The 10,844-nt window shown below is 41.5% G+C and overlaps 1 protein-coding gene across 15 annotated transcripts in view; it reads left to right on the forward strand.

Annotated features, from left to right (window-relative positions):
* The window catches only part of LOC120384314 (c-Maf inducing protein), a 173,975-nt gene extending 163,370 nt beyond the window's left edge, over positions 1-10,605 (forward strand). For all 15 annotated transcript variants that reach the window (XM_039502813.1, XM_039502814.1, XM_039502817.1 and 12 more), the window contains 6 exons: positions 1,004-1,144; positions 2,165-2,212; positions 2,991-3,137; positions 4,758-4,863; positions 5,948-6,018; positions 8,693-10,605. In XM_039502813.1, coding sequence (XP_039358747.1) covers positions 1,004-1,144; positions 2,165-2,212; positions 2,991-3,137; positions 4,758-4,863; positions 5,948-6,018; positions 8,693-8,746 — 567 coding nt within the window. In that variant the 3' untranslated portion in view covers positions 8,747-10,605. The remainder of the gene's footprint in view (positions 1-1,003; positions 1,145-2,164; positions 2,213-2,990; positions 3,138-4,757; positions 4,864-5,947; positions 6,019-8,692) is intronic.
* The last annotated feature ends 239 nt before the right edge of the window (positions 10,606-10,844 follow it).

The following is a 10,844-nucleotide window of genomic DNA, read 5'->3' on the forward strand; positions in this document are numbered from 1 at the left end:
GGGTCACACTTTCAGAAAGAGTATTTTAAACTGCACCTGCAAAATTAGCATCCAGGTAAAAAGTGCATTGGAAATTGTCATTTGTTTGCACCAATGTGCACTTTTAGTGCATGGAGTGGCATATTGGTCTTGCACTAAGAGGTGTGCCATGTCATTTTTGTGGGTGCCTTTTAGAGGAGGCGTCTCTGGAAATGTGGCTTTATGTTTTGGTTCAGAGGGAAATATGAGATGATTAAATAGGGAGAAGGAGTTTTAGTTCTTCACTAGCTTATTTCATTTACTTTAGGTAATTTTAATTGTATCTATATTAAGAGGCAGTATTGCTCAGTGGGTAGAGCGCTGACTAGGACTCAGCAGACTCGGGGGCTGGGGTGTCTGATCCCAGCTCAGCCAGTGCCCTACTAGGTGCCCTTGGGCGAGTCACTTCACTGCTCTATGCCTCAATTTCCCCATCTCTAATATGGGACATAATGATACTGACCTATTCATAAAAGCACTTTGAGAGCAATTGGTGAAAAATGCTCTAGAAGAGCCTTTAGGTATTGTTATCATTTATTATTTATTATTAATCCCTTCAATAGTGGGGGATTTGCTGACTGAAGTTGCCTGAGTTCTTCTGATGCTTGAATTTTACATTTTTAAATAGATTTTGGTAAAAAGAGAAAATCAGTCAAAAATGATCAGGAGAGAAAAGCTACGTTTTTTAATTGTCATGTGCTATTGAATGACTGAAGAGGACAGACGTAGAGGGTAGGGTGGATAGGTCACGTGTTCAGAGACCAAAAGCCATTCTTTACCATCAATAAATTAGGATTTGTAGATTTTAAGGCCAGAAGGGGCCATTAAGATCACCTAGGCTGACCTCTTGCATAATAATGCAGACTGTAGAATTTCACCCTGTAGTTCGTGTCTATCCCAGGATACTCACCACAATCAAGATATTAATCAGAAATGAATCGCAAAGCTCCCACTGAGTGATCTTCTTTTTTTGTTCTCCTGCTAGATTCTGTGTTTGATGCTGGAATATAACATCATCGACAACAATGACACGCAGCTCCAGATCATCTCTACCCTGGAAAGCACGGACGTGGGAAAGAGAATGTATGAACAGCTGTGCGACAGGCAGAGGGAATTAAAAGAACTGGTATGTCACCCTGCATATGATATTGCCACAGTACATAGCAGCCTGGACTCTCCAGAAATGGAGGTACAAAGGAAAGACAACCAGGGTGTGACGTTCCCTGGAGCAGTAGAGTGGGAACTGTAATCAGAGGATTTCACTGTACATGTATCCCTAGTGTGATATTTCTGTGAGTTTGAGCACATATTATGCTCCTGTATGAGATTCAATAACCTGTCTCCAACCAGCGTAAAGAACAATGGTGACATCGGACTGTACGTTGGATTGTCACATCCTGCTACCTTATTACACACAGGTGGCATTTGGGTTGCAGCACAGCCTGGCATTTTGAAGTGCTTAGAACTTCACATCATCATCTTTGGGATGCAGCTCTAGTGCTTTGTTCAGATCCCAGGTGATGGACCTGAGGCCTAAATCAAATGGTCTGACGAGTTCAAGCAGCATTAAAGCTTGTAAACAAGTTCCTCGTGTTGAATTTCCTGGTTTTAAACACGAGAGTTACAAATTCAAAATGAATTTTGTCCATTTTGCAGTGATTCCTCTTGGTCCTTCCAAACATCCTATCTCTTTTTACTCTCTCTCTGTCTCTGTCTCTCCACTCTGTCCAAAGAAAGAACGTGCACAGATTGACAATGATTTACTAAAATAAAATGAATGCTCTGACCAGCAGCAGAATCCTACCCTGTTCCTACATCTTATCCCCGCTTCACAGGGTTATTTCATCAATGAGGCTAACCTCATATTGCCAGGTTGAACCCAGGCAGAGCATTGCACCAAAAAGCATCAAGTGCTCGAGCATGGAACTCGCTTCAGCAGCAACAAACCTATCTTTGTTCCATTGCTGCTGCTTACTTTGAGAATAAATTCAGTCCACCTAGAAGAACAAGGCAAGCTGGTGGGTGAACTGGCAAGAAGCTTAGGAACTGGGGCAGAGCATGTTCTGACTAAAAACTTGCTGTACTCTGGTTGAGATCTGAAATGCGGACAATGGCCTGTGTAACCTAAGTATGTTCTCTGTTACAGCAAAGGAAAGGTGGTCCCACACGGTTAACACTGCCATCCAAATCCACAGTAAGTTAGTCTTGTTAATAGAAAAAATAGGCTTTGTCTTTCCTTTTTTAGACATACTGATGTACCGTTGGCACAGGGTGCACAGGGAGAGATTGGCCCCAGTAATTTTGCCAGTCTAAAGGGCAGCCATTCCATTGGGGATTCTACAAGTAAGGGGAAATTTGCGCTTTTAGGTCTGTGCAGCAGTTTTTAGTGCCACTGTAAGTGCAGCTCAGATTGTCAGTCGTATCCATGCGTAGATTTGGAATTTACAGTAGAATCTGGTGTGTGGATTTGAGGGCAGGATTTTACAGAAAACTTAAGCAAACTTCAGAATGTCTGATTCTGGACTCTGCGTTTGAAAGTTTGAAACAGACAATCACCGTTAAAGTTGGCTACAATGACGTACACCTTGATTAATGCCAGTGAAGCAGTTAATTGAGCGGAGCAGAATTGGGGCCTAGAACTTGAAATGGAATAGACTTTGGATCTGGGTAAATAACATGTCTTGTGGGTAATCTGACAATGAATCCCACAGCTTCCATAACAACACTTGCAAAGAAGATTTTGTTGTAATGTTAGACTCAGCTGGGTTCATTTTCCAAGGGTTTATGAGGCAGTGCTGCCACAAGTGTTCAGCTCTTTGCCAAACAAGCAACCATGCAGAGTAGTTGTGGTTTATCGCTATAAATATGCGGCGCAATTGTGCAACACTTGCTGGCCAGTATATCAGTCAGGTTACCGCAGATGGTTGCAGGCCGAGTATTCTCCTGTTTATCACACTGATATTTGCTTTCAGGATGCGGACCTGGCCCGGTTATTAAGTTCAGGATCCTTTGGAAACTTGGAAAACCTCAGCCTAGCCTTCACCAATGTAACGAGTGCCTGTGCTGAGCACCTCATCAAACTGCCTTCGCTCAAGCAGCTGAACCTGTGGTCAACTCAGGTATGTGTTTTGCAGACAGAAGGACCGAGACGGAAGCAGTGCTGACTAATTCTGAAATTGCAGGTTATGTCATTGTGAGAAGAATGTGAGTTCTGATGCGTGAAGAGGCCTCCTTAGAATGCATTTGCCTTCCTGCTATTTTTACATGCTGGTTTATGGCTTAGTCAACCATGTTTTCCTTATTTTAGAAGGCATATTGTCATCTCGGGGTAAGAACTGCAATGCAAAACTCTGCAAATATTTTCAGACATTGAAATGAATTTCTTTGGTCACATCACACCTCTTTAGTGATTGCTGCTTATCAACACTCGAGTGCTCCAGTCTTGACTTTGTGAAACAAAATTTTAGATCATAGATGTCTGTGTGTTTGCCTCGGAAATGCTAGTGCTTTCATTCAGTTAGGAAAGAGAGACAATTCCATGTTATATATCTGACCAATCTCAACACAGTCTGTAGATAATGTTCAAGCTACTTGTAGTGAATCATCCATGAATTGTGATGAATCCAGCATTTAAAAAACAAGAACAGAAGAGGGGAAAAAAATCAAATAATGAATAAATGTGAGGAAACTGCAATCAGCTGATGGTGATTTTGTTAACAGAAAGAGGCCAAATTGATTAAATTAATTACCCTACATTTAACAAGAAGGGCATTTCAGATTTTATTTTTCTTTACATTCCATGCTGGTTTTTGGTCTCCAGGGTCCAATATTGAATAGATTTTGTCCCTCATGGTAGAGCTCACCAGAAATAGTGCATTGATTCTCAATTTGGCTGTGCAAAATGTGTGGCTCTTTCTCCTCAATATTTCACATGAACATTTTTGCCATTTTCTTCTACTGAGTTTTGCGAACAACAAATGTCCCTTTTAGGTGCAAAATTGGACAAAATGTCTCACCAGAATGTTCAGACTTTTGATATGTGAATTCTGGAGATGCCTCTTGCTCAAAATGAGTTCATTTTTGTTGGGCAAGGAGTCTGATGTCTTGCACACAAAAAAATGCACAAATGTTGGGGTGAAATAATAAACTGGTTTTTTGTTTGTTTTGTTTTTTAAGTTGAAACGTGAGATTCCAAGTTTGGAGCCATTTTGCCTTTGATTTTGAATATTTTGTGCAGCAACATAGAATTTAAAAATAGCAGAGATCAGAGTCAATAAGACCGTTGCCCTACCAATACTATATTGTTCCTGGCACCAAAGTAGCCAGCTAATGCTAATTGGTGTGATACAGTTGGGAACTGGGCTGAGACTGCCATACGCCTATTTCACATAGACTGGATGGGAACTCTCTAGTATAAAGGGCACATTTTCAAAGGATTCAATCCAGCGAAGGAATGGCCTTGTAGATTGTAACTCAGGAGATCTATTTTCAAATTGTGAAACTACCAGAAACTTGTTTATGACATTGAGCAGGTGGCTTAATTTCTCTGTTCCCCATCTGTGCAATGTGGATAATATTTCCTTCACCCTTCTCTCTTGTCATCTGAGATTGTGATAAATCTTGGGGGGGGGTTGAAGTCTCCTATGCAGACCACGCCCTGAATATTCCACATACCCAGCCAAGCTACTTGCAGAACAATATTCTACCTGTTTTTAATGGAGTTTCCTTGTGCCCTGCAGTTTGGAGATGCAGGTTTGCGGCTTCTCTCTGAACACCTCACCATGCTGCAAGTGCTCAACTTGTGTGAGACCCCCGTCACAGATGCTGGGCTGCTGGCACTGAGCTGTAAGTGACCCAAATACACTCGAGGGGGAATTCGTGTGTGCCAAAGACGAGGATTTCTGTGCTGTGCAATGATTAGAGAGGGCAGTGGGTGTCCAGGTTTGGCTTTCCATTGGCACAAGTAGCAAAAATGGGGATCTGAATCTCCCCAGCCTGCAGGGATAGGTGTTGGATTTGGTGTCCCTCATGGGACTCTCCCTCCAATAGTAATTCACCTCTACCTTATGCTCAGGTCCACTGGTCTTAGACCTGCACCACTTCCTTAATACTCCCCATTGTGGGTGTACCTCCGTTGGTGGGAGTGTGATCTTATGGGGAGTCAGAGAGAGAATGGCAAAGCCAAGATGGCACGTGGAGCTGCATTATAAATCAGTTGGGCAGCTGAGCCTCTTGGGAGGTGACCAGTTTTATATTCCCTGCTATGTTTTGTGTCTATGGTTTTGGGGAGGGGAGACCCCAGCTTTAGTTTAACATTATAGGTAAAGAGGAACCTCTGAACTAGCCATTCAGGATCCCACACGTGCTGAGAGCTGCATGAGAGGGCTGGGGAATCGTAGATGCCAAGGTTTATGATAAACGTCATACACACTGCATGTAGAACTGTGACGTAGATCAGCAGCTGTCTGACGTCACCAGAGGTACCAGATGTGTTAATACCTGATGGCGGGGTGAATTTCCAGGCAGAAAAGTCAGGTCAACAATACACTGTAGCCTAAAATGAAATTAGATTGCGTGGATTAGTGATCAGCATATTCTCCTGCACAGTTTAAACACCCTCACAGTGCGGACTTTGTTGTTCAAAATAACGCATAGGCAGCCAGTGCTCTTGAGAATAAAAGCTGCAGTTCGGGCAGTGCTTAAATCCCTCTGAAGTCAATGAGGCTTAAGCACATGCATTAAAGGCCCTTCCTGAACTGGGACCAAGATGCCATTGCCCAGTTTTGAAGTTACATATTTTATTCTTAATAACTAGGCCTATATAAACCACTCTTTGTATATGCATTGCCCTGTAGATAAACCGGAATTATTAAATGGTTAGAGATAAGCCAGCCCATAAATATCTCTGTATGTTTTTTCTTTTTTTTAGCCATGAAAAGCCTGTGTAGCTTAAATATGAACAGCACCAAACTTTCAGCCGACACCTATGAAGATCTCAAGGTATTTAGTTTTTGAGATCCAGAGCATCTAAACAGAGCGTAACAAACCCAGGAAGGTTAAAGTCAGGAAAAGCACATTGTGCAGTGTAAACTGGGAGGTTTCTGAGGAAAAGCGACTGCAGAAATAGCATTGGGAAGTTTTGTGTTTGTCTCTCAGTGACACCCACATCCAGTCTGCTGAATGTACAAGTAAAAAGCTAGGAACATGAAACTCAAGCTGGATTCTTTCTGGTTTATGTGCCATCAGAAATGAAATGTTCCTATCACAGAATTTTTAATCGGGTCTATTAATGATGCACAAGCTAGAATAGATTCTAGTTCGCTCTTCCAGAGCTGCATGTGCCCTCTGGTGCTACCAGGATGAAAAGGAGTAGCAATTTAATTAGGAGATCTGACTCAGAATACGTACAGAAAATTCGACTGTTTGAGCAAAATGGTGCCATTTTTACTTAGATGTTTATAAAGGCAGAACTCCTCTTTAAACAGAGCCCACCCGTGCACTGCCCCACACACCAAGATTTGCCATGTTCAGCGTTTGTTGTCCGCATTCTTCCAGGGACTTCATAGACAGGGTGACGTAATGCTCTGGAGTGGAGCAGGGGTAGGGAAGCAGCCTTGGGTGGATTCAGACAAGGGCTGTGTGAAGCGTGATGGTTCTGGTTCTCATGACTTCACACGGACTTTTTCTTCATTTCGGTTTTGAGTGAGTCACGTCTCTGGAGATTTGTAAACCCAGACACTCAAAATGGAACACCTCGTTCCATCGACTTTTGCGTCAAAATCTTAGATTGTCCCAGGTTTACTCAAAAAGGTCACAAACCTGGGCTGAGCTTTGAATTTGAGACAAGTCCTGGAACCAGCTGAATTTAAAAACTGCTTTGACGGTTCATTGCAAATGTACATCCTAGTTCTTGCTTTGGAGACAGAATTCACCTATAGATCCGATCACAGGGCTATTATCATATGGATTTTTCAGGGCTAGCTTTTCCAAACCTTAATGTGCATGTGCATCATAATTGTGCATGTAAAGAATTACATGCCACCAAACACCTGATTTGTACATGCAGTTAACACATTTGCACTTGCATCAGGTACTTGCTTGCGCAAATTGTCATTTACTTGTCACGTACACACACGGTCGTGGTCACTGACTATTGGGCCCTGAAAGAAACAACACCTTCCTGAAACATGGTCCGTTAAAATAAACGAGTTAAAAGAATTTCTGGTCCCACCCCATCCCCTGAGCTCTCCTGACAGTTTCTGTAGCTTTACAGTCACATTCTCCTGTTTTGGTTCTGCGCTGCCCTGACGCTGCGTGGCAAGACCCACACACACAAGTGATGATACAGGGCAAACAGCAAAACCTGCGTGAAGTGTTGCCAGCTGCACAAAATTAAGCAAGCTGAACTAACAGAGACACACATCATGTTTCCCTCTGATCCCTTTTACTTCCATTCATCTGAGGGGACACTTGTAAAAGTAGTAGGGGAAAAACTCCAGACAGAGGGTGACTTTTCATAGAGAGAGACCAGCTTTCCCTGGGCACTTGGTTTTGTATCTGTTGAGAATTCCCATTTCCAAGTGAGTATATTTTTGATTAAAAACCTTTCCTCCCCACCCCATGCGTCTTTGGGAGGATTCAGCCCTCAAGCCCTTATAGCAATGATGACATTTCCTGTCCACCCCCCTCCGCCAGCAACACACTTGCGTGCACACAGACGCCCACAAACGTACTAGGCAGGCTGAACCAGACAATAAATAAACACCCACAACTGAAGTCATTGCCTAACTGAAAAATTATTTGCTGGCAGTGTCTGTAATGTTCTGACTAGCTCTTATCAAAATATATGTGCACATAAACCTTAACGCAGAGGTAATAATCACTCCTAGAAACTTCAACAACCCCGAAAGGCGCTAGTCTAATTAAGTGTTTGTAGAGAATTCTACAATTGCAGTAAGAGACCATGGAAATGCAGCTGACAAATAGCAACAACATAAAGAGCCTGAGTCTGATCTCACCTGCATCCGCAGAAATTGGGAGTAGCCCCAGGGAAGTTGATGGAACTACACTTTAAGTGAGATCAGAATTGGACTAAAAGTCATTAACGATGTTTGGAATCTTTATAATAAATTGTAGGGGGGAAGGGGAGGGAAATTAGGATACGAGAGACCGAGGGAGAAGTGTGTGATGCTGTGTATTTTATTATGCGACTACAGTAGTGTCAGCTGATTGCTTTTACAAATGTCATTTTAAGGTTTTACATACAGCAAGTCGTGTTAATCGGTTATAGCCAGAACTAAAGACCAGGGTCTGGTCCTTATCTTACATCTGTATAATCCCACTGGCTTCAGTAGAGTTGCTCCTAATTTATATTGGTATAACTGAGACCAGAACCAGGTCTGATACGTCTTTAAACTGGGTTTCTCATTGTTTCTTGAATAAGGCCTCAATCCATCAAGCAATTACACATGTGCTTAACTTTACAGGCAATAGGGCTCCTCATGTGCATAAACTAAGCACATGCTTAAGTGTTCACAGGATCAGGGCCTTTCTGGGGTGACTGTTTGGTTTCGCTCATTGCACCAACCCTCATATTGTTCTGACAATGCAAACTTGTGAGAACCTGCAATCTTATCAGTAATTCAGATTTTTTTTTTCTCCCCTTTCAAACCAGGCTAAATTGCCCAACCTGAAAGAAGTGGATGTGCGCTACACCGAAGCCTGGTGAACTCTCTCTCTCTCTTTAGCTTCTGACAAGAAGAAAAAGATTTTAAAAACAAAACCAGAAAATAAAACAACTTTTGGCTAATACCTGTAGAGCAGTGAGTTCTGGGACTTCACTTCTAGCAGTTGTGGTTGTGAGATAGAGGAGTCGCTGTGTGTGGGGGAGGGTGAACTGAGCATGCCCAGACCCTGCCTAATTCTTTTGGCTTTGTAATTTCAAAATCAACATAATTTAAATTGGAAAAAAAAAACGACTTTGTAGCTGCAAGAGGATTCTAAAGAGTGGGAAAACCCCCTTCTTTTGTGGATTTTATTTGCCTTTGTGTTTTATGCTGTGTGGAGGAAAAAAACAGAATACATCAATTTCTCATGGTTTTAATTGGGTTCCCTCAGCTGGAGTTCATCCATTAGGAACTCCTCCTCCTTCACCGGGTTTGTTCCAGGAAGGCAACCTGTAAAACATCGAGAAGAAAAAAAAACAACCCACATGATTTGCACCTCTCCCTGTGTCCTTGCAATTGTTATGCAAAGTAATTTTGTTGTACATAAGATTTACATAATGCACCTATTTAAGAAAATGGTTCACAAATAACAGGTCTGGGACCTGTCTTTTATTTATGAATTGTTAATCCTTTTACTTTTTTTTTTTTTTTTTTTGCATATAGTACTGTATTAACTAGTTTGCTGCCTTGGTTTTTTTTAAAGCCCTCCTCGAGGAATTGCCTGTTAGTAATGCATCCCGTACTAGAATCTCACTCTGTGTCAGAACACTCGCCCCAGTGCATTTCTGATTTAAAAATGCCTCTAACATCATGCAGTCAGAAGGGAAAATACGTATATCTCAAAAGAGGGGGTGAAGGGAGAGGCGCAGGTATTAATAAAAGACATAAATTTCATTCCTGAAAGACTGAAATCTTTCTCTGAGCCTTTTCAAGCCATATCAGGGTTAGAGGTTTGGGTGCGGGCAGGGAAACGTGTCAGTCATTTTACCAATGAGAGATTTACAAAACTTGGTAAATTTCACAAGTCACCTCTGTCATTTTCTGTTTACGTCCAATATTTCAAAGAAAAGTTTTCCTGGAATTTCGTGCATAAGCTTTTTCTTTCCCCCTTTCCTTTCATCATGCACGCCTTGTTTTGCATGTTCCTCTTGGGAGAGTGAGAAATAACATTGTCGCTGATCTAATAGCTCTGCCCTGTCTGTACATGTGACCACTACTTTCCAAATCTCTCTCCCCCCGTTCCCCACCCCCCACAATTGCTTAAAAATGATAAACAAAAATTGTGGTTTCTTTTATAAATATGCTGTTGGCTTTTTTTCATAATGAGCCTTTGTTGTACAGAGCAGCTTGGTTTGTTTTTTTAAATTTTTTCTTTCAGTTTAGCACTGTTATTTTATTCTTGAGCACCTCAAGATTTAACATACAGCCAATGTAATTTTTTTATATATAAATATATATAAATATATATATAATCTTCAATGGAAGCCAGGCTTTTGTTGCGGGGGTGGTTTGTTTGGGGGGCTTTTTATTTTATGGGTTTGTTTTTTTACTTTGTTGCTAGATAGATTACCCCTGCCCAAATATTCTTACCAAAAAAAAAAAAAGAGAGAGAGAGAGAACAATTGGTTTAAGTCTTAACTCACTTAGTGTGCCAGGTATTTTTTTTTTTTCTCCCTCAAATCCCAAACCTGTATAAGAACACAGCACGGGAAGAAAAGAATAAAATAAATAAAAGAAAAATTATGCCAACATTTTTCCTTAGCACTGTTGCTTTTACCAATGGTTTACTACTGTTCTGTAGCTGTGTACAAAGAGATGTGAAATAATTTCAGGCAAAAATAAACTGTAAGTGAATATCTTTTAGCTGCATGCTTTGTGCTTTTTTTTTTTTTTTGACTAAAGCTCTCGCACGGGCTGGCAGGGGAATATCTCTGATACTTCCAGGAGACGAAGAATGGCTTTGTGTTGAGGCACTGGACTGGGTCTTAGCAGATCTGAGTTCAATGCCCTGCTCTGCCACAAATTTCTTTGCCTCAGCTCCCGCTCTGGTAAGATAACACCTGCTTTGTCTATATATAAATTGTAAGCTTTTTGAGGTGG

The sequence above is a fragment of the Mauremys reevesii genome, linkage group 16 (assembly GCF_016161935.1).
Source record: "Mauremys reevesii isolate NIE-2019 linkage group 16, ASM1616193v1, whole genome shotgun sequence".
Lineage (NCBI taxonomy): Eukaryota > Metazoa > Chordata > Testudines > Geoemydidae > Mauremys > Mauremys reevesii.